The sequence below is a fragment of the Syngnathus floridae genome, chromosome 1 (genome assembly GCF_059516105.1).
Source record: "Syngnathus floridae isolate MCC-2025c chromosome 1, RoL_Sflo_1.0, whole genome shotgun sequence".
Classification (NCBI taxonomy): domain Eukaryota; kingdom Metazoa; phylum Chordata; class Actinopteri; order Syngnathiformes; family Syngnathidae; genus Syngnathus; species Syngnathus floridae.
Genome location: NC_142413.1, coordinates 12,865,568 through 12,889,803, shown reverse-complemented (window position 1 = coordinate 12,889,803; position 24,236 = coordinate 12,865,568). Strand labels below are relative to the sequence as shown.

Below are 24,236 nucleotides of genomic sequence, written 5' to 3'. Positions count from 1 at the left end.
ATTTGTTTAATTTGCTTTATTATTAAAAAACAAGACATTGCTTCAAATAGACCATGCAAAAAAATGCTGATTCAGTTTCTGATTTAGTGCACATAAAAAAATAAAAAAAATAGGGGGAAATGTGGCTGATTATTTTCACCAAGAAAAAGCAGCTGTTTGGAAATGTGGTTGATTATTGGAGTATTTTCACCAAGGGGTGACCAACTCCTCAAGGGTGCCAATCCAGCCTGTTTTAGGTGCAGCCCTACTTCAACACACCTGATTATTTATTTATTTAGTTAGTTAGTTAGTTATTTAGTTATTTATTCACTGCATTAAAATCATCATGTAAGTTGAGGCTTGAGGGTGCGCTTTTTGGTGAAAAAAAGTCAGTCGAGACCCAAACATGTGATCACCAGATATTTATCAAACTTTACAATATTGCTCCATTTCCAGTGTTTAATACAGTATCTATTGGTGAGGGCATTAAAAAGTATTTCAATCCCACCACTGTGACCAGTGGGAAATTCTTACTCTCACAACCAGGTAATGACAAACATGGATTGGCAATCAAGCATTTTTAAACATCTGAGATCGGCAAGAAAATTGGGATTAGTGAACCCTTATTTACAAATCTCAATAATTACAAGGCCTGCAGAAAGAGATATTTATTTTACATCAATGTATTTCTGTATAAGTCTGATCTTGCTACTAGCTGCTTCTTGGCATCCCTAAAGATGCGAAATGAAGACCTAATCAACTCAGTAAGTGTAAGGTTATGTTTCACATTTTCTGTAATTCATCATTTTAAATGTCAGTACAGACGGACAACTTGAATCCATGTTGGTTTTGGTAAAGGTCTTTGTGATTGTAAAATCAGTTTATCGCCACACTGCACCAGCTTTGGTAGTTAGCAAATGGACTGTGAACATAAATAAATAAATGCAGTGTGCTTACACTATTGTCTGACAATGGAAACACAGTAAAATGCAAATGCAACCAACTGTATAATGAATTTGGCTACATTAAAACACATGAGTAGTAATTAAAAAGAGCACGAGCTGTGTAAAAGTTCAGCTGTGCTTCAGTGTGTGGCAACAGCGGTATACTGGACTGGGCAGTCCAAAAGACATTTCCGAACAGATTTTTCTGCAGCAAGATCATGGCTGTTATTTTTATCACCTGGTACGTATGTTGTCCTTTTGTATGCTACTTCCGTGATTAAATAGTGACTTGTTAGGCTGTTATGATCCTGACAGCATCAGTCATAAAACGGCCTCACTGGCTGAAAGAATAACTAATGGGGATGATTCTTTTATTGTTATTAAATGATTGAGCAAGACAAAATAATAATAATATTTATGAAGTAGAGCAAAAGTTATTGCCGTATTTTCCGCACTGTAAGGCGCACCTAAAAACCTCCAATTTTCTCAAAAGCCGACAGTACGCCTTATAATCAGGTGCGCCTTATATATGGACCAATATTGAGCCAACACAGCAGGCGTGTCCAAAGTCCGGCCAGCGGGCCAAATGTGTATATCTTATCTGTGGACAAAGTTTTAAAATGGGCCATTCATTGAAGGTGCGCTTTATTACCCGGTGTGCCTTATATATGGACAATGTTTTAAAATGGGCCATTCATTGAAGGTGCATCTTATAATCCGGTTTGCCTTATAGTGAGGAAAATACGGTAACAGATTTCCAAAATGTTGGCAAACAAAAATCTGACAAATGCAGTGTGTATTTTGCACTTCTACTCAACAAAGTGTTTTCCTATTCTTCTTTGAATATCCACAATGAATAATTTTCAAGTATACTGTACACCATAAGGAACTTCGAGTTAAATGGCGCAGACTCAATTGCGGGGGGCTTTTCTCTACTTCATCCACACAGGCATTAATAGGGTTTAGGTCTGGACTTCCACTGCCCAATTATGGAACACATGAATATTCTTTGAGCGTCTTTCTGTTTAGAACCTCTACCGTATATATGTATCTAGTAGCTATAGCCTTGCAAGCCAAACCCGATTTCTTCCTTCATGAAAGCAATGGGAACCCTCAACTGTAAGGTTGGACTGGTTTACTTAATTGTTGGTACAGAATTGAGTAGGGATTTCCAGGCTAATATTTAGCTCGGTCCAGCTTCTCATAGTGTTTGGTTTTCCACCACACACACCACTTTAGACTCCAAAAAGTTCCCTTTTGGTGTTTTCTGACAAAAGCACCTTTTCCACATTTTTGCAGTGTCTCCAACCAAAAAATTTGCCTTTCTTTCAATAATGTCTTGTAGCATGCACAGTTTATAGTTGTCCTGTGGACAGTTTCTGCCACTTGAGCTGCGTTTTTCTGTAATTCTCCACAATGACTATGCGCCTCCCAGCTTCTTCTCAGTCCAATGGTCTCGCTTGCTGTGTAAATTTTGGTGGAAAGTCATGTTTTTGTAGGTTTGCATTTGTATCAGAATTTATTCATTTTGTATTATGGAATGAACATTGGCACATGAGATGTTCAACGCTTGGGATAATCTAGCCAGGCTATGAACTTTGCCACGATTTACCTGTCTGCTGACTTCCTCTGTCTTGATAATGCTTGTAATACAAATGTACACCACACATTTCAAATTCATAGTTGTTTAAAATGTTGGTTATTATTTTACTTTGATTATTATTTTACTTTTATTATTTTATTATTATTATTTTACTATTATTTCGTTTTTATTATTTCACGTGGCTTATTTTCAATAGACTTCATAATTATATGCTACATTGTGTTGGTCTATCACATTAAATCTCAACAAAATCCATTCAAGTTTGTGATCGTAACGTCACAAAATGAGAGGATGTCCAAGTGGAATGAATACCGGAAATTTTTCAAGGAACTTTACCCCTCTTACAGCGTGGCACATCACTAAAGACTACAAGTCCTTTACTTAAAAATTACTAGTTTATTGAATATCAATAAATGAATACTAATTATACATGGTATTTGAACATTATAAAAGCAACTTATTCAGTGCACACTGTGGAACCTTTTCAAGAGCAATATACCTGTAGTGTACAATACACCGTACAGGGCACAAAACAAACTACCGGTAGTAGTGAAACACTACACTAAACCCTGCACAAAAAGAGTTGAATTCAAGGACCGAAGGGAAAGGGAGACAACTGGACACAGATGCAGAACATTAGCACAAGTCAGCTAATCACACACACAGGAACAAAGGAAAAAGCAGTAAGGGAAACGGCAAAATCAAATTCAACCTTCTCCATAAAACAAAGGTTTTCCCTAGCAGCCCCAGATGTTGCATTCTGAACAGTTACAAACACAGTAAGGTTTGTTATGGGCAGTTACCGGTATGTTTTCCCATTATATTGTTGTTCATACATAGGTATAGTGGAGGTTACATCTTGCAGTTATTGTTATGGTTTGGTAGTTCTAAAAACAATTAATATTCATAGTCGTTATGGACTTAGAAGCTCTCTCTGTTGGACAGTGCTGAGAACCACGAAGGACTAGCTCACCCTCCACTTTTCCGGCAAGTGTTCATATAAGCAGTGATATAATTAACCCATTCCTCTTTTCCCAGGAATCCTCCACAAGGGAAATGGGGAAAACGTCTTCCTCTCCCAGCAGCCCGAGGTTATCGCCACAGTTATGGGGAACGGATTCTATCGGAGTGTCCCCTGCGGGCCAAGTTGCAGCGGTGCAGCCCGTGACCTGATGCTATATGCCCCTGTGGCACTGTCCAGTGGGCCCGATGGTTCAATCTATGTTGGAGACTTCAACTTCATCCGCAGGGTGCATCCAGATGGATACACCAGAACCATTTTGGAACTAAAGTGAGTTGGAAGCAGAATTTAAGCAGAATTGCATTAAGATTAATTGCTATCATACATATGAACACATACAGAGTATATGATTAAATGGGTTTCGTTCTCATGAGAATGTGAAATTGTCGTACTTTAGATTTCAGTTTGTCTTTATGCAGAAGCAGTGTGTGTGCATTTCTGACTTTGCACACTCTAATCTACTCAGGCAGAGAGTCTTTACTGTGAAATTATGTTTTTGTGGTGGATTATGACAATATCACACCGTGCTACAGGCACTGCAGTCTCTATTGCTCTATTTTCTCAAGCGCAGTTTCTCAATGGAATTTCACTCTCATTTGTCCTCTAAAGCGTTCTTCTTATGTAACTTAACTCATAGTTGCCGGTGTTATTGCATCTCTTACTAATATTTCTGCTCCAGACTTTTATTGCGACTATATTTAATACTTCACTTTCCTGTGGGAAGAAACAGCAAACGGCTTCCTGCTTGAATTAATATTTGATGAACCAATGCATCAATTTAAATCAACCTTAATTTTACTTTATGGGGATAAAACTTACTTACAGTGGATTGTGATTTTTTTCAGTTCTCACTAGAATTGTGAGTTACATTTTTGCCTTCTGCTCATTCTTTCTTCTTTTTTTTTTTAAATGCTCCATCATGGATTCTTATCAGGAACCGGGACACCAGACACAGGTGAGGAAGGACAATATACACTTGTTTTTGTCACACACATAAGACAGTAAGTTATGTGTTATTAGGAGAAAATGCATTTAATAACTAATTTAGTTTTGTTGGTTAGCTGCAGTGAATTTGATACACAAACCATCTTCAGTATGAATAATTATATATTTACTTAATATGTATGTTATTATTACACATGGGCCGACAATTGTGCTGCTTTTTGGATCCGGAAGTTTATCCTCTTTCTGATCTTGGTTCAAAGAAAGCCTGCATGGGGCCTGGTTTGGCCATGCAGTCTTTGCTGGCTCTGAGCCTGGATAGTGTGAGCTCTTTACACCAAGTTCACAGAAAATTAGACATCTGGCACAGTGTATGTGTATGTATTACATGAACTTTTATGAGCAGCTTGAACTGTGTTGAATTTCTATGGTGTAATAGATGCCAGCCAGCTACATGCAGAGGTTGAGTAACTAAGTTATTGTATCTAATAATACATCAATTAAAAAATGGGCAAAAAGTGCTAATTTACTTAGCTGTAAATATTTGTGTGAATAGGCAAAACTGTGAAAATAGACATTCTATTCATGGATAAGCACATTTGAAAGCAGCATTTGGTGTCGATAAACATACCGGGCTGGCTGTCAAATGATCTGACAGGCGGTTGTCTGCAAATGTCGAACCAAAAAATGTAACATTGTAAACCCTAATGCATATGAAGTGTATTCTTCTTGAGGCACTTAAGATACCCTTTCATCACTCTGGGGGTTTCTTCTTTACTTCCTGCTTCCATGGCTGCTTTTTACTGTTTGGAGCATATTTCGTTATTATGCTATACTATTGTTCTCCCAAGTCAAATGCATTAATTATTCATCCATATTCCATATTCAGCTCTCAAAGCTTTCCTCTTCACATTTTTCTCTGCAAAGTGTCTATCAGCAAGCAGGTTTTTTAAAGCAAGGTGCCCTCAGAGGAGACAATATGGGATGTACTCAGTGTAAAACTAATGTCAGTTCGTTGTCTTCAAAAGGAACACATAAGAGGTAGACGTTCTCTATAAAATAGTCTGAGAGACCTACAGTCAAGATGACCGAGTCAGTTACCTTGGAAAGCTTGTTTCTTTTCTCTTTTTAAATTACATATCAATGGAGCCGATTTGGTTGTTATGTTCATTTCCCTTTAATTGGATGCTCTTCTTTTGAGATGAGTTTCTAATTTAGAAATGAGACAGTTAAGTGATTTGTAATCTGCTCTGTCCACGGGCAATACTTGCTGACACTTTAAGAGGCCCAACAAATATTTAATGCTGCACAGAGCAGTGACACACTTTGAAACTCGGTGAAAAACTCTCCTTGGATCAAGTTTAAATTATGTATGTGCAATTCAGTGCAGAGTTCTGCAAACAGTTTTACGCTTAATGGACTCAAATGACTGACAGCCCCCGGGGTATGCCGCATTATTTTTCTATAAGAGAGGGGTCTTCAATCCTGTTCCTCGAGGGCCGGTTTCCTCTGCGATTTATTTCTCCCTGTTGCCCACACACCTGATCATGTCATCAGCAAGGACCTGCTGAAGCTAAATAACAATCCTGATCATTTGAATAAGGTGTTTGGCAGCAAGGAGACATACAAAACATTCAGAAAACTGGCCCTCTAGGTCCACGTTTGAAGACACCTGTCTTACAGAAAAATGCAGCACTGTCCAGGAGCTGTCCATCATTTGAGTCTATTAATGGATGTTCAAATTAATATCAACATGGGATTTTTCCCCTTTGAGTGTTTTGATTAGATCAGGGGTAGTCACTTAATATTTAAAGTGGCCGACTGCACTTCTGTCTTATGATATACCAGCAATATCTATGAAAAAAATGCTAAATTGTCCATGTGAAATTTGTTCAGTGAGTCCAGATGTTTTGGCTATTGAGGAGCATGCCAGGTGCAAAGAAAGGGGGGGAAAAAAAGCTGTCTCTCAACATGGCTCCGTGGTAGAGTGTTTGCCTCTCGACTCTAAGGTTGTGGGATCGATCCTCAACCCTGGTGACCATGTCGAAGTGTCCTTGAGCAACACACTGAACCCCAGTGTGAACCTGGCAGCGCCTTGCATGGCAGAAGCCTCGAAGTGTGTGTGAATGGGTGAATGTGAGGCATTGTAAAGCGCTCTGGGCAACATGTGGTGTTAGATAAAACCGCTATATAAGTGCAGTCCATTTAGCAATATCCCATGGTATTTAAACCAGGCTATTGAATTAAATTTGCAAAAGTACCACATGAGAAACTGGAATGCATGCTGAGGGCCACGCATGCATCCCAAACTCAACTTTGCCTATATTATAAGTATGTATTCAAAAATAATAATAATTACATAATAAGAAGCTTATGGTGTTGTTTCAATAAATTGCTGCGTGTATAGCTATGGTATGTAGCCTATATTTGTAATTTATAATTTACAACATTTAAACAAAGTTATAAGCAGTCGCTAAAATCTTTACACTTTAAGAATTATAACAAATAATAGTGTCCACCAACTCATATTAGCCATCCCTACTCGAAACTCATATATATATATATATATATATATATATATATATATATATATATATATATATATATATATATATATATATATATATATATATATATATATATATATATATATATATATATATATATATATTCATTTATATGTGTATGTATGGATGTATAATGATGCGGTGATAATTTTCAACACCCAATTGCCCTCTCCCCTCCACAATGAAGAAAATTAGAATGGTGCTAACATTAGAACCACTCTCGTCCTTCGCTAAGTCTCTTTTTAAAAAAAAAAGTGTTGCTTGTGAAATTAAAATATTCAAACGTATTACAAACGTGCCACTTTCAAATGTTTGCTTCTTTAAAACTACATGACTAAATCAACATTTACTCAGACAATGAGTAATTGCGAACTTGAATGTACTCAGTAAAAGTGTTGCACTTTTATAACTTTGCTCTCCGCTGACCTCTCCTCAATAGCACCAGCCCGGCCCATAAATACTACTTAGCCATGGACCCAATGGGAGAAGTTCTTTATGTGTCGGACACCAGCAGTCGCAGAGTGTACAGGGTGAGGAACCTTGGTCAGCCGAAAGATCCATCACGCAACTTGGAGGTGGTAGCTGGGACTGGGGAGCAGTGTTTACCTTTTGACCAGACCCACTGTGGAGAGGGCAGGAAGGCCACCGAAGCTGCTCTCAATAACCCTCGAGGTAAGACCCTGTCACTGAAAACATTTTTTACTAATTGACTGGTTATTCTCGTTGCACTGCATAAACAAATATACGTCAAGGTTAAAGTTGAACTATGCAACAACGCAATCTATTTTCTGCATTTAACGCTTTTCTGAGGAACTGCGTCTGCAATCTAGATCATTCATTAGCATTTTGGTCAGTAAAGCTGACTGGAAGCTACCGGAGCAACTGGAGTACACACAATTCATTTTTTTTAAGTTTAGCAAGTTTGTTTTGTGTTCTAGCATGACTGTGAAAACAATGTCCATTAAGGCATGGTTGTATGAGTTTAGTGCGGAAGCGCTTTGTTCCCCATAAAGAGTCATGACCTCCATCCATACAACAGTCCATTATCTATACTACTCGGGAAGCTGGAATCTATCCGAACAATGACCAAAAGCGGAATGCACGCTCAATGATGGCCATCATGTAATCACAGTGCTCTTACTGTATAGAGAATAAGCCTTCACAACCGAGTGCTGATATTATCTTACATTTGGACTATTAATGTGGCAAAAAATGCTTGTCCTTTACATTGTGGGCAAAAGATCCTGAGTGGTTTTAAATATGAAAGAACAATGTTTTGTTTCATGATTGCGCTGTTTACACGAAAAGTCAAGCATCGCTTTGCATTTTCAGTAACTGATTGCAAAGACTTTATTAAGATGATTAGTGTAGCAGTCAAGGATAAAGATAGCTTGTATTTTATGAATTGTAGTGTGATTTGTAATAAACAATGTTTAGATGTGCTGTAATTCTCTCAACTCTAAACATTACACAAGTATTCATGTTATGTTATGCTGGTTATGTGTTGACGACAACACAATATCGTTTGTAGAAGTTATTATCTCCGTTGCTTGTTCAATGGCACTTTGAAGGGATGCTCTCATGCATATACATAGCATTCATCGTTGGGTGCACATCATTCACATAACATCAGGAGTAGCACTGAAAGGACTATTTTTATTATAACAAACATTTCTCTCAGGAGAGGGCTAAATATCTTTCATTGATGGTTCAATACCATTCTGAAAAGAAAAATAGCATCTGGAAAAAAATAGCAATTATATTCCATGTCCTGGGCGTCAGTTACTCGTTATGTTGGTATTATAATGATTTTTTTACAGAAATATGTATGTACTGGCTTTGGAAAAGTCAAAATGAACTGATGAAGGCTTGCCAAAGTCGTCATCTAATGAAAAAACATTTTCCTGCAAAGTGTCTAATGCTATTTTTTTATTATTATTATTTTGACGATAGCTGTATTCATATTGACTGCCATCATGACAGCATGGCAATGTAGTCTGACAATGAATTCCCCAAAAATTTAACACCATAGCACGATTAGGGCACAATTACACACATTACATGTGCGAGGCGGCCAGGTACCTAAAAGGTAGTGTACCATGGTATTTTGGCCATTTTTAAAATTATTTTAAATTTCAAATTCATTCTATCAAAGTATTAATGATGGGGGGGAGGACAGTGCTATAAAGACCCGAAGGCTCAAGAACAGCGCTAAGTTCAACCCACAAGATACCACGGATGGCTGTTCATAATCTCCCAGCCCACCACATTCTAATGTGGGTTCCTCATGTTGCTCGTATTTTTTTTTCAAGGCTTTCTGGCAGAGCATATGAGGTCCAATCGCCACTGAATAAATATTTGATCATCCATGAATTAAGTTTTCTTTCTATTTTTTAACAGCAACCAATTCACAATTTCATATCTCATATACAATAAAGATTGTAACTCTAAATTTCAAAACTGTCACTTTCTCTCTCTCTCTCTCTCTCTCTCTCTCTCTCTCTCTCTCTCTCTCTCTCTCTCTCTCTCTCTCTCTCTCTCTCTCTCTCTCTCTCTCTCTCTCTCTTTCTTTCTATCTCTCTCTCTCTCTCTCTCTCTCTCTCTCTCTCGCACACTGTTTAATTAAAATAAATGGCATTGCTTTGTTGTTGCATTGCATAAATAATTAAGCTTCTGGTCCCATTACAAACCACCTCCAATTTTTTTATATGCCTTAATACGGATTATCAGGTTTATTTGTATGCATTCCGTATTACTCCAGCCGACTAAGTTTCTCATTCACGCAGTGACTGCAATAGCAATTTTTCTTTTTAGATTAAAACTCTCACCGGTCATTCATGGCAATCACAGCCTGTCCCTTTTTCACATGCTATTGTTGTCTCACACCTGGCTTTTTTTCCCCCGGGTGGCCTGAAACAGGGGCTGTCATGGCCGTGGGATTAGTGTAAACATAACCTAAACAAAGGACAGGAAGTGGCCGAAACATATTAAACAAGTAAACAAACTTGCCTCTTTCTTACTAAAAGAAAGTATATTTCAATAATTTACCAAGTGAAGAAATTATGAACATTCACCAAAGAAAAAAAGGACAACAGCCGAGGACATCTAGCATTCTGTGTTATGTTTGCTTTCTTGTAGTCAGAATTTTTATTACAAGGTAAGGGTTTTTTGTGAAAAGCCCACATTTTGTTCTGTAACCCCGTTCACTTATGTCATTAACAGGCTGTTAGTTTCTGTGGACTATTCAATGAACAATGTGAGTCCAGCCCAACCCTCTGGATATTGTACTACTTACATTTTAGCACATTTAAAGGTTGCCAAAAGGTGGTGCCAGTGTTTGTATATTGTGGCTGCACTGTATAGTCAGCAGTCTTTATATTCTGTAAATAAATTCAGACAGAGTTCATTCTTAAATTAATTTGGACCAAAGTTCTACTTGACTTTGATGTGAAAGTCCCTCTAGTCTTTTAGAAAGTCCATGGTTCTCAATGGCGACCATCCCATGGTTTTCCATGTTAATAGTTTTGACACAATTGGCATGTCATGTAATGTTTTGATTTAATTCCTTCTTATTGGAATTTAACATACAAGCATTATTAAATTAGATAGGTCCCCTTCCTTGAGGAACGTATTGGGTGCCTCACCATGTGCATTTCAATGCAGATGTATGTCCTCCATCTGAGACTAAATATTTATACACACATACATGAAAATAATACCTCGACTATCATTGCTGTCCTTTAAAAAAATAATGCATCTGTCCATTTTTTGTGTCCGAAATGCGGACACCCCATTAACGTAATGGAACAAAATCAGCATCCGTTCACATGGAGAGTTATCTTGTAATTAAAATTAAATTTGTGACACTTGACTGGAAGCAAGGTCTTGTGTTGGGATAAAGAAAAAATATTTGGAAGTGTCATCATCAAAAGCCTACTAAAATAGCGCGTTACCTCTTTTTTCTGTTCAGGCTACCTGATCCAATGAGATAACCTTTATTCGTCCCTCAATAGGGAAATTGCAAAACATAGTGCTTATATTGCATAAAATAACCCCATAGTGTTTTGCTTGAGAAGACAAAATGACTTCTTTGAGTGCTCAACTTCTGAGCAAAAGTGCTTTTGTTTCCTCATATCGCCTCAGGCTAGAGCAGCTTTTGCAGGCCAGGATTGACAAGTCGGGGAAACACGATCATAATAAGGTTATTTACCCGTGACAATCAGACGAGAGGAGACCCTAATTTGGTCTGCTGGAACTGTAATGTTTAAGAAAGTATATATGTTCCCAAGAAGAAATAATCAGTCCTCATTCACGCCCACGCACTCAGCCACCTTTTGGCTTGACATATGGCAGTGGCGATAGAGGCACGGCCCTGTCAGCCATCAACCTGCTGTGCCAGTCGCTCTCAGCTGGTGCAGACAGCCAGTTTATGTATTGCACAATAAACTCAGTTGCCTGTGCTTCAAATGTCACAGGATTGCAATATGGTGTAGCTTATATAATGGAGCAAGGTCGATGATTTTGAGAACATGATGTGCAAACAAAAGATTGGAGCAGAGCTATAATTTGACCGCTGATCTGAAAACTATTATATTTGCTTGCTGCAGAACATTCTGTTTTCATTCCTTGATGCAGCAATAGAAAATTGTGTCCCTCCCGTTACCTCATGCTCAGGTACTTTATACTCTTTGACTCGTTGCGCTTCACAGAGTTTTGTGTGGCCATAGCGCTGTGACTAACCAGCTTAGAAAGGCTCTGGAGGTTTCTGCCCGAAGCCTCCCAGTACCTAGTCATCCATCTGCCACAGCCCACGCTCACGTTACTCCTCTTTCCTTCAGATTTGAACCAATGGTAATAAGTTAGACTTCACAGAGAAATATCTGTCTGTCTGTTTTTTCCAAGATAGTTCTCTGTGATTCTCTGACATTGATCTTGTCTTGTGCCCCCCCGGTGTGCTTTTCTCCAAATGAACACCTTCCTTCCTCACTCTTTACGCTCTGTCAAACGTTTTCCATGCGCCATCAGTGGATCATCCGTGTGTTGACATAGCTGCAGTAGGATTGCTGTGGTACGTGTGACAACATTGCAAACAGTTGTTACAGTAATCCATAATTTAGATTTGGCCAACAAACTGCAGCCCGATTGAGCACGCTACTGCTGTGCAAGATTATATTATAAAATGCACGGATTAGATGGCCTTCAAACACTCACTTATGAATGCAAGATCTGGAGCATTGTTTAGAGTTGGCTCCACATGTGCCTCTGCTGTCAATTAGCACGCCAAATAAAAGGCCTCGCTCCATTTAAAATGGATCCCTCTGTCTTACATGAAAGAGACAAATTCCCTTGAGATGCAACAGCCGTGGCCCACATCTATGCACTCTTTCAGTTTACAACACAAGAGGGTGATTCATTTGTAGTGAATAAGAGCTGTGTGCATGTAAAATTAAACATATCTGTCTTTAATATGCAGACCGTGAGAGATCCTCAGGTGTGCCGCGGGGAATCATCGAGTTTTACTTGCTCCAAAAATTCTTTATTGCAAAAAAAATGTTTTAACTGCCGTAGGATCCTGTGAATCACACACATCTATTATTAGCTGCCCCAAAACCTTTTTTTTTCTCTGTACTTCTGTATTATATTGTCCACCGATTTTCTGGTATGTTTTATTTTTCTTATTGTTATTGTATTATTAAATAGGATGTAGAATATATTGAGGACTATGTTCCTGTGTGGGGTTTACGTGTTTCTTCTGAATACTCTTGGTTTCCTTCCACATTCCAAAAAAAACATGCACGGTAGGCCAATAGACCACTCCAAATTGTCCATTGGTGTGAGTGAGAATGGTTGTTCGTTTATGTGATTGGCTGGCACCAGTCCTGGGCGTCCCCACCTACTGCCCGAAGTCAGCTGGGGTAGGCTCCAGCACGCCTGTGACCCTCGTGAGGAAAAGCGGTTCAGAAAATCGATAGGCGGACGGACAGATGCATGGATGGTGTCACGTGTGAAGGACCCAGAAGCTGACTTTGTATTTCTAAGATATACCTCATATTCCAATAGATTAATTAATAGATCACTGAAGAATATAATCAGATAGGAATCAAGAAAAATGAAACACAGAAATGCAATCGCTCAAGGTTCTTCTAAAAATTGCATACGCATGCGGCTTCTCAGTTTTTTTTTTAATGGTTGTTAAATGGTAAAAACTCTGCTCGTTGGGGGGGTTGGATTGGAATGTTTGAAATGTGCACGCACGGGATGGGGGATAGATCTTCCGACCCATCCTGTGAGTGGAGTTTAAATGCGAAGGCAATTGATGCGGTGTGGCGTTTTTTGTTCTTGACGTAATATATAACTCAATAAATGTTGACTCAATAAAAAGTTGACAAACACCAACGTAGTCGAATTTAAACCAAAAAAATTGACAATTGGTGCAATATTTTTTATTTGATATGTTTCTGTATTAGTTTTAACATTTCAATGTTCTCAACTTGTTGGGAAAGGGCACTCTCTATTCCAGCAAGTGTGTGTCCGTGCTCTTGTGCATCTGCATAGTACTGCAAAAGCTGTCACCCCTATTGACCTACAGGGGGCAGACTAATGCTCTTCCTTATCAGTGGCTAACATGCTGCTGCCTCATTCTCCCTCTTGCACGTTGACCCCTTTCTTCTCTGTTGCTGTCTTTTTGTCTTCACTGTCTGCATCTTGGTTTTCTTTAAACAGACAAACATGCACAGTGGGCCTCATCACCAGAGTAAACATATTCAGTATGAACGGAAGAAATGCCAGTTTTGTTCACCATGTTCCAAAGAGAGGGGATTTAATGAAACAAAAAGGAAATACAATGACTACAAGAAGTGATAAATGCTTCAGATGGCAAACGTTTTGTCAGCCACCAACCTCAGACCATAAGATCGAAGTTGAGCGCCTACCTTGTCTGAGGGTTGAGATACTGTACAGTAAGCAGCTTAGCTGAATAAATAACCCCACACGCTGAATAGTCCCAATCAGGATCAAACATTTGGTCCTTCTTGCAAGTATGTGCATCACTATCAAAACGACAGGCTGCCAGAACACAGGAGCCGATGTGTGCAATTGGGAATATTCATCAAGGTTTCTCTGTGCAAATGCAACACAACTCATTCTAGCCCTACATTTTCCAAATCAGTCCCTTCTCAAAATGTATTTGTGGGTCACTGCAGAAAGGCTACAACATCCCCTCTGGCTATGTTGACGCTATAGCAGCTACTCGCTATTATAATGTGCTAATGCTTATACAATTGTTATTCTACAACAGACTCTCATAGGGTATAGTGCGTTGATTGTCTCACACGCCAGAGAAAGATAGAGAGAGCGGGTGAGTGGATTCGATTAATAGAGTGAAAGGGAAGAAAAAGGGGAGACTGAATGCAATCAAGAATCAAAATCTATGGTCAATGAAAAAAAGTGAATGAAGTAGAGAGGGAGAGAGAACATTTCATCTGCATAAAATAATTTGCCCTGTGGCAGCCTTTATTGGGTCAACTGGTATCATTGTTCCTTGCAAAACAAGTGCATCTCATCAACCTAGCTCTATTTTTTAGCTCCGAGATTTTTTTGGGGGTGTGTGTAAGCTTGTGCGCAGTTTTTAACAGCCTCCTCTTGCATTTCATTTCACATTGACCGAGCTTTTGCCATTGCCCCCAGACATTCTTGCATTAATGATGCATTCATGAATTAATCACACAGTGAAGGAAAACAGCTGCATACCTTTTGATAATAATGACACCATTAGGTCATACTAGTTATATACTGCAGTATTGTTTTGCCTTGATATTTTTTTTTTTAAATTCTGTAATGCTGAGCAGTCACAACAGGAAGTATTGCCCACTACATATTTCTTAGAAAACATATGCAAAGAAGAAGAATTTGCCAGTGGCAAAAACAGAGGGCCAATCAAAGAGCACCCACTGCACACAGATCCATTGAGAACCTGTCAAGCCAGTGTGCAGTTTATGCATGACAGGAAAAAGATGTGGTTCATATTGTGTTTGTATATTTATTGCAGAATTTCTCAGCCGGAGAGTTTGCAATGGCTGATGTGAGCGTTTCTGACAGAGGTGGAAAAATATTAAAGTGAATCGCTCACAAAAACACACACACTCACACAAACACACACACACACACACACACACACACAGTGTACTCCTTTTAAGTGTAGTGCATTGTGATCCCAGAGTTTCTGTAAATAATCCATGCATTCTCACTTTGGAGGACATGTTCTCACTGGGAATTCCCAAACGACCTTGAGCACTGGAAGTGACGTTAGTCGAAAGAGAGTCAAGTATACATAGGTCCTTCATTCCATCATACAGGTCATGACTGAGTGAATTTGAATGGTTTTCACCCAACGAACACCTCAACCTGAAGTATGAAAGAGCTGCTTGCGAACCGGCAGCTACTTTGTAGCTGGAGTAAGGCAGTGGTGAGAGATTACCAAAGCACACTGTGTGTCTAATGAAGCCCATTGTCAATAAGAGATGGCTGTAGGCCAGGAGCCAAGTCGGTTGCATCAAAGGTGTTAAGTTAGTGCTACTCTGTGTGCTTCCCCTTTTTGTGACGGACAGTCTCCGGCTTTTTAGTCCCTGGACTCAACTCCACTCCCTTCCCTGAATGGACACAGAGTTAGTTCGGGTAGTCTTGTTAAAGGGATGTCACTTTGACAATGTCAGCATGATCATGGAGAATGTGACACATGTGTCTCTTTAACTGTTTGAAATGGCCAATGCTGGCAGCTGGCCTATCAACCTCCACTGGGAGCCTGGCAAACTGACAGGAGGAGGGGAGCTTTGCCAACGTGGTGGGAAATAAATTGCATTTTCTCGAGGTAGGTGCCCAACATAGCCGCACGCGCTGACACAAACACGCTCGTGCACACACGCGCAGAGTACGCGCGCGATGCTGCGATCAAGGCGATAGTGAGCTTGTGCCCGTGTGGGTCGAAAGCTATCTTGATTCTTTAAACACACTGACAGAACGATGAATAAGGAGCGTTATGGTGGCAGACAAGGTTTACTTGAAAGTCCAATTTCACCTGCGTGTGTTGGGGCGGAGGGTGGTAGATGTAACTTTGTATTGAGGTCAAATGTGGTGACAGGAATGGTTCAAGAGAGACAGTAAATGTCACTTGGGTGCCATTATCACATTTAGAACCAAGATGCTTTCTCTAAAGGAGCACCTTCACTGTCAAAATGTGGACGCAAAGTCTTAAATGGTTGCAAAGAAAGATTTTCTAGTTGTCTTTGACTCTCAGTAGAAACTTTTTTTTGCCCAACGTAAAAATATATATTTTTATAATCAGCCGACATTTTTATCCCACCGTTTTAGTTATGAAAACATTTATTTCCCCACTCTGCTAATATCCTCTCCTCTACCGTTGTAGAGCATCTCTTGTGATGGTGTGTTTGGTAAAGAGCCTCTTTTGTGAGACCTCCCTGTGTTTGTTTGATGTTCCAAACAGTGTGAAATAATATGCAGACACTGCACTGATCCAACCCCCTCAGCTTTTTGTGGAGCATTCTATAGTCCAGAGCATTTCAATTGCTTTTATAATTGAGTTTGTCTGCTGTGTTTGTGATTGCTGAATCTCTTTTTTATCATTATGAAAGAAGAGAATTACCACCAAGGCGTATGTTTCACTCACCAAGAATGTTTACGTACGTGCAAAACATTGCAACCATTTCAAAGCCCCCTCGTTTTGTGGAGTTGCCATACATTTATGTGGCGTAATTACTCATTAGAAAATGGCAGATTTCAATAATTAATTCATGCAGGCTAATACATTGACAAACTTATAGACGGGGATAATTAGATAAGCTACAATGTTTGATTCAGGCTTAATTACAAAGTCGGTGTCTGTTCTGAAAAAGCTTTGATGAATAGTTAATGAGATGTCGCATGAATTATGATTGCTCTCCAAAGATCCACCAAAGATAAACAGCCACCCATGTGGTGAACTTGTACTGAAAAAATTGACTGGGAAAATTATTTACTGTGTTGTGTTTCATAAAGATGGAAGTAATTGTCCATTGTACTGTATTCACACATATACACACATCCACACAGATGAGTTTGGTGTAGCACTTCGCTTTACATCTTTAAAGTCCACATTTTAAAGTAGTCGGTGAAAGTAACTTCAGTTGTTCTGCTACAGCGCAGCAGTATGTGCACATAAGAACTGCTGTAACTAAGGATATGCTATAATAAAATGAATGAATGAATATTTAATCTCTATCAAGCCAATCATTCATGTTATGATAATAATGTAAGAAAATAACTGCTCATAAAAATGTTTAGCAATTTTATCTGATTGTTGATTCATTGCGTCTTGCAACAAAAGCAAAATTGAGCGCACTGTTTGGCTGCCACCAGCAGAAGCACTTCTGAATCAGTTTCAACTCGTTTGTGATCTCAAGAACAACAATGCAATGACAATCAAAAATCAAAAAACAAGATGCAGTTTTGAAAGTACAGAGAAACTATTGTTCGAAGAAAATAAGGTCGTGCAGGTGGTGCTGTCCATCTGTCAACATACACTTGTCAGTCACACTTTGTACAAATTAAGGCACCGTGGGTCATAATCAATAGCTAGCATCATTTGGATGCTGTAATAATATTTCAAGCCATGTAATTAACACCCACCGAGAAGAGGAATATGGCAAGGCGGGAAAAATGACGGACGATTGCGGTAACAGCACGGTACTGTGAAATTATAGTGCACCTGCTGTTTCACAATGTTGTGAAATATTGCAATTACAAAAAAAATAATAATAATAATACTAGTAGCTGCAATTATGGGCCATTTAGATGTTGTATTTGCTATTTTCTGTTCTGTTGGTGCTGTCTGAAATCTGTGGCAGTCCTGTAATGATGATCTGAAACTCAATTTTTAGGGATTTAAAAGAGCAGACAGATTTTTATAGGGATGGGCAACTTAGATATTGGACGGAAACACAATTTTTCATAACAAAAATGCCATTTTAAATATGTTGATGCATATGTCTGTATTTTTTGATCACTCAAAACACTATCAGTAAACTAATTTACTGATGGGGCCATTAATAGTTCTCGTTATTTTTGTGAAGTGAGAACGAAACTATGGACAAAACCTGTCATGTCAATGACAGTGTAAGAAACAAACCTATCCAGGAGCAAGGTTCCACATTCTAAGTTTTATATTGTGTGTCTTGAACACATCGTCACATCATCAATAACCATCATTCATCTTATCTCATGGATATCTTTGTCCTTCAAGCTGTGAGGCAACAGCGTGAACCAATCTTGCAACATTCAGCTCATTATCTGTATATACAATAATACTTGTCAAACCTGTGATTTGACATCGATTCATCTGAGTTGTAAACGAATGTGTGCAATACTGGTTGAACAATAAACACTTTTCTATGCCATCCAATACAATTCATGCAATTCCCAGGTACAAACACAATGAAATCTTCATTGGTTGTAAATATATTTTATTGGTTGTTAATGGTTTTGTAGAGCTTGAGGGTACATGTAAGCCAGATGGACGAAATGTCATGTATAAATGTATATCTCCATTATTATAATATCCTTTAGATAGATCTTCTTTGTGATTGGGTTGCACATTGGTCGTTGTTTTATCAGGTGGGAATCTGACAAAGGATGTTGAGAATGGATCTTCCAGGGCGTCTGCTGTTTTTCGATCAAAATGCAAGAGTTCAAAGAAGACAGAAAACATCACTGGAGACATTGTTAACCTCGCTGTTGTCAAAGCACACTCAGTATTCACGACACACACACACACACACACCTCATTTTGATTTTACTATATGCTAAAACAGGCTATGAACTATCATTGCATTGTAGAATATCTAATGTATAACATATTTTATAATTACTGTAGGCATTCTCCCATCATTTCATTTTTCACCATCCACACTTTCACTCTGTTTCCCCAGTAATCTCCAGTGGCTCACTCTCGGCAAATAGCTGTAATCAACACTGATGCTTTACTAAAACCCCTCTCTATGGCATTCATCAGATTAAATTGCATTGCCATGCCACTGGGGGCATTATAACGGATGTTTTTTTACAAGGACTTTTGAAAAAAAAAAAAGTTTTGATTCAGAGTGATTGGCTCGTATTGCTTAATTGAAGCAATTTGTCATCACGCCCTTTTGTCTCACCGCCCTCTCTTTCCCTTCTTTGAAGCTCTCTTTCGCTTCAGCTGCATTCCCCCACCTCACTCTGAGCTGTTATACCAAGGTCAAATCAACTCATCCTGATCTGATTTTCTTTGATAAAGAATCCAATCCAACATGTTTGCCAAATTTCAATCACCCTCTTGAGTTGAGATATATCTCAATTATTCTTACTGCCAGCCTCTAAATATCAGTATCAGGGCTGCCAGGTCTACCGTGGGAGACGTGGCACATCTTTTAATGATTTTGTAATAATCCACGGGCTGTACGGAGGGAACATAAATTATTTTACCATATCTTTATTAACTATAAAAGAAAATCCAGCCTATACTGACAAATCTGTGGCTGTTTTAATAACCACCACGTCAGCATATCAGAATAATTAGCTAAAAATACAGACACAGAAAAAATGGTCAAAAATTGTCACTACTTAGTGTCTGGGTATATCAGAAGATACACACAAAGACATGAGTAATAATTTATTGTATCCCATGCATGCAAGGAAGAGTAATATGCAGGGACATGGGAGAGACTCAGATACATAGTCCTGGCTTCCTTGTCCTGTCCTTGTGCAGGATTTATGAGCTGTGATATCAGGGATAGTTTTAAGAAGTGCTATATAGAAGAAGGTGGGGAAGCGAAAGGAAGTGTATGAATCAATGGATCCAGGGATGGCTATACAGCGAGGAGAATCTCCAGCGATGTGGATGTTAAAAGATTCAGGCTGCACAGTAATAATGAAAATAATTGCATTTATAAAGCAGCTCTCAAGAAACACAAGGATGCTGTACAGTCAGAATAAAATCATACAATCAAATGAAATAAATCATGTCCTGAAATCGACACGAAAGAATAACAGGAAGGTAATAAAAGAGCAGGTTGGTTAAATGGAGTAAACAGTTTTTAACAGGTGGGTTTTGAGCCCTGATTTGAATATGGAAAGAGAGTCACAGTTTTGGAGGTCAGGTGGTAGGGGGTTACAGAGCAGGGGAGCAGAGCGACTAAAGGCTGTGCCACCCATAGTGCTGAGACGGGGCAGGGGGTACAAAGAGATGGGCGGATGAGGAGGATCTGAGGGAACGAGTGGGGATGGTGATATGCAGGAGGTCAGACAGGTAGGGAGGGGAGAGGTTGTGGATGGCCATGAATGTGAACAGTAGGAGTTTATAGTGTTTGCAATATTTTGCAGGGAGCCAGTGGAGTCTCTGGAGGACAGGGGTGATGTGGCAATGAAGAGGGTCTTTGTGACGATTTGGGCAGCTGAATTTTGGACTAGTTGAATTTTGTGGAGGGACTCCTGAGGGAGGCCAAAGAGAAGAGGAGTTACAGTAATCAAGGCAGAACAAGGATGGCGGTGGTGAGGGAGGCGCAGAGTTTGTTGATGTTGCGTGGATGGAAATAGGCAATGCGGGTGGTCATGTTAATGTGCGAGTGAAAGGAAAGTGCGTTGTCAAGGATGGCACTTGACCTGAGGGTAGGGGGAAACTGAGGAACCGCCGATGGTAATTGAGAAACTGCCAACTTTGGAGATGGTGGATTTAGTGCCAAGCAAGTGTATTTCAGTTTTATCATAGTTTAACTTGAGGAGAAACAGGTTTTTAAATTCATTGAGACAGGAGGTAAGAGAGAGTAGTGAATAGAATTAGGTTTACAGGAACGATAGTGCTGGGTGTCATCCGCAAAGCAATGGACCTGCATGATGAATTTCCAAAGGATGTGAGCAAGGGGGAGGAGATAGATGATAAAAAGAAGGGTCCCCAGGAAAGATCCCTGGGGCATACCAGTAGGAACAGGGGAAGGGATGGAAGAGAAAACTTGAGCTGAACTGAGGTATGTGTGGGAGAGTCTAATGTAGGAGAGTCTGAGGAGGATGGGGTGTGAGATGGTGTCAAAGGCCGCATTGAGATCAAGGTGGATGAGAATGGAGATGGAACCAGACTCAGCTGCGATGAGGAGGTCAGTGATTTTGAGTAAAGCAGTTTCAGTGCTATGGCGGGGGTGGAAACCGAACTGGAAAGGCTCATGAAGTGGGAGTGGAGTTGAGTGGCAACGTTATTTTTTTTCAAGTATTTTAGAGATGAAGGGTAGATTAGAAATAGGGTGGAGGTTATTGTAATTGTTGGGATATAAACCGGGTTTCTTGACTATGGGCGTGACGACAGCAGTTTTAAAGAGAGAAGGAACTATACCAGGAGACAGCAAGGAGTGAATAATGATGGATATAAAGGGGAGAAGGGAAGGGAGGCAGGATTTGACCAGGGTTGTGGGGAGGGGATCGAGTGTAGCAGACCACAGTACCAGGCCTCTCACCCAGCAGGCCTACAGTGAGGGGTGATATGTTTGTCCTTTGCTATGTCATGCTCTCGTTGTTGCTTTGATGAATTGTCTCTAGCCACAGTTTGGTAGACAATTCGTGGAATAAAGACTTTTCCTCCCTTCTGCCACAATGTATTACCGGAGCGTTAGCCGAACTAGCAAGGCCAAGCGCGTGGTGGTTTTTAGTCGATGTATCTGGGAGGGGGACAGAACGTGGACCAAGTGACGTTTACTGAACTGAAATGGTTGTGCTGGGTATATCTACGGGACTTGCGGTGGATGTAGCACCAGCGAGGCAGGCAAGCTAAGTCTGGGTGGTGATGCAGCGCCGGTGTTGGAAGCTGCGGTATATTCCAGCGGATACTGAGAAGGTCAACGACCGAACCGGACTGGAAGTAGTAAGTTGAGACGTCCCCCTTACATAATGCCAGTTGACAGTAGGAGAAATGGCAAAGTCGGTGAGAATGAAAGTGTGTGTGTGTTAGGGGGCGGGGGACCTTGACATTATTGAATGATTTGATACATTTGTGAAATACAGAAAAACAAAAGACATGCATGGAACCAGATTGGGTCAGGCTGTTTTGGCAGATTGGGGCAATTAAAGAGTGCAGGTGTGAGGATATGTGGGTGGTTTCTCTGTGGCAGAGGGAAGATGAAGGGAGCAGAAGGTCCCCTGGCCTCAGAAGGACACACATTGACCGTGGCTTCCCATGCCCACGTCCCCTCTCCAGCAGTGCAATTTACAACCCACAGTTGCCGGCTTGAGAGCACATGTCAATGTTGGCCTTGCGCTGTTTTTCATCAATGTGACCATGCATGTATTGATTGCGAACTTAGATTGCTGCTATTGAGAGCAAGGAGGATGGATGTAAATCCTCCTTGATTGTATTTCAAATCAAATCAAATTATATTAACTATGTACCACCTTTCATACATTAAAAATGCAGCACAACATGCTTTTTATAGGGATAAATAAGAGTCAATACAAAAAGGCAACAAGTATACAGAAACCGAGCCCTTCTGTTGCTACATATAAATACATACACACACACACACGCGTGCAACACATTAAGTGACAGAGTAAACACCTCCACCAACATGAAGAGCCCACCCAGTCACACCAATAAAAGGAGAAATGTTACAAGGAATGTAAAGAGGAAGCACTAATCATGGACAACGGAGGGATGAAGCACTTTTGGGTCGGAACACAGAGATAGAAGCACATGAACATTACCACAAATGAAAAGAGTCCTCGTGTTTGTTTGACATAGCTTAATCTACAATAATCAACCGATCAGTCAATTGTGGTTTAATCGCAGCCCAACTGGAAATCGACTGAGTCCAGGCAGGAAATAACTTTGTTCTGTGAGGCAATATTGCTAACGACTATCAAAATCTGATGCAGGGGTCTTATAATTGTAACCATTTTGATTAATGGTGGTTGGTAGAAACAACATATCTAAAACAATTTTCTGGAGCAATGGGTAAGGAATATGAAAAATATGGATTCCAGAAGTTTTTTCTCATTGTAGTAAAATTAGACAGAAGGAATAGGCAGAAAACATTTTTTCAATACTGATATCAATGTAGAAAACATATTTTCCAATAATGACGATATCAATGTCATGCTTTATGGCATTATGTCCACTGACAGAGTTGGAGGAGGACAAAATTGCTGACCATTGTTTTTTTTTATAATCCTTTAAAAGATTGATCTCTCCTTAAAGAATCTTTTGAAATAATGTAAATTTTGTATCTGCTGTTTCTTTGTATGTGTTGTTTCTTCATGCGAGAATAGCACATCTTCACATTCATAATCTGCACATTGCTGGATTTTTTTCCCCCCAAATTCCTCTTTTGCATAATTAGTTCTGTGATTGATTATAACTTAATTTAATCTAAATATGCATTGTCTGTTTAGTCCTTTGGGGCATGAGTGTGATAAAGGACGAGGGATAACGTTTGCCATAACTTAATGATAAACCATAACCAAAATGTATTTTTAAGTGGCTTATCATCGGGCAGCATAAATTGAACTTGCGCCAAGGAACTCTGAAATATGGCTGATTGTTGCCGATGTGGAGTGAAAGCTATCATGGAGGCGCAGAATGAGAGGAATATTGCTGAGGAGTTGAGTCCAAGGCCCATTTTGTGTATGAAGATGAGATGGGAGAGGGTGGGGGTGCGGGGAGGTCGCTTCTCATCCATTACAGATGATTCATAGTCTGCCCTGACCTTTAATACCTCGACTTGCCTCGCTCTTGCTTCCTGCTGCAGTCTCTCACTGCAAGGAGACTTCAAGTGTACACTGTTCATAGGAAAACACGCCCACACACACACGCATTAGTTTTTCTAGGTATTGTTGGAAAAATATGTCTGCATACTTTGTGGGTGAACATCTATGATGTAAATTTGCAAGCATCAAATGTCAAAAGTTCACTGAGGCACCCTGCTTGCATCTAATGTGACAAATAAGCTTTTCCTGCAGTTGTATTGTTCTAATCCCTTTAGTGGTCTCTGGGATGGAAATATAATTACGTTTCTGCAGTGCAGCACGTTTGATAAGACAGTCACTAGCTGAGCTGAATGTCTAACTGAATTGGATGCATGCTCAGAAGTCCCATCCTTGCTTGTCTCTACCCA

The 24,236-nt window shown here is 39.7% G+C and overlaps 1 protein-coding gene across 2 annotated transcripts in view; it reads left to right on the top strand.

The window, feature by feature from the left end:
• tenm1 (teneurin transmembrane protein 1) overlaps window positions 1-24,236 on the top strand; it is a 181,258-nt gene that overhangs the window by 126,513 nt on the left and 30,509 nt on the right. For both annotated transcript variants that reach the window (XM_088371193.1, XM_088371183.1), the window contains 3 exons: window positions 3,565-3,817; window positions 4,482-4,502; window positions 7,496-7,728. In XM_088371193.1, coding sequence (XP_088227319.1) covers window positions 3,565-3,817; window positions 4,482-4,502; window positions 7,496-7,728 — 507 coding nt within the window. The remainder of the gene's footprint in view (window positions 1-3,564; window positions 3,818-4,481; window positions 4,503-7,495; window positions 7,729-24,236) is intronic.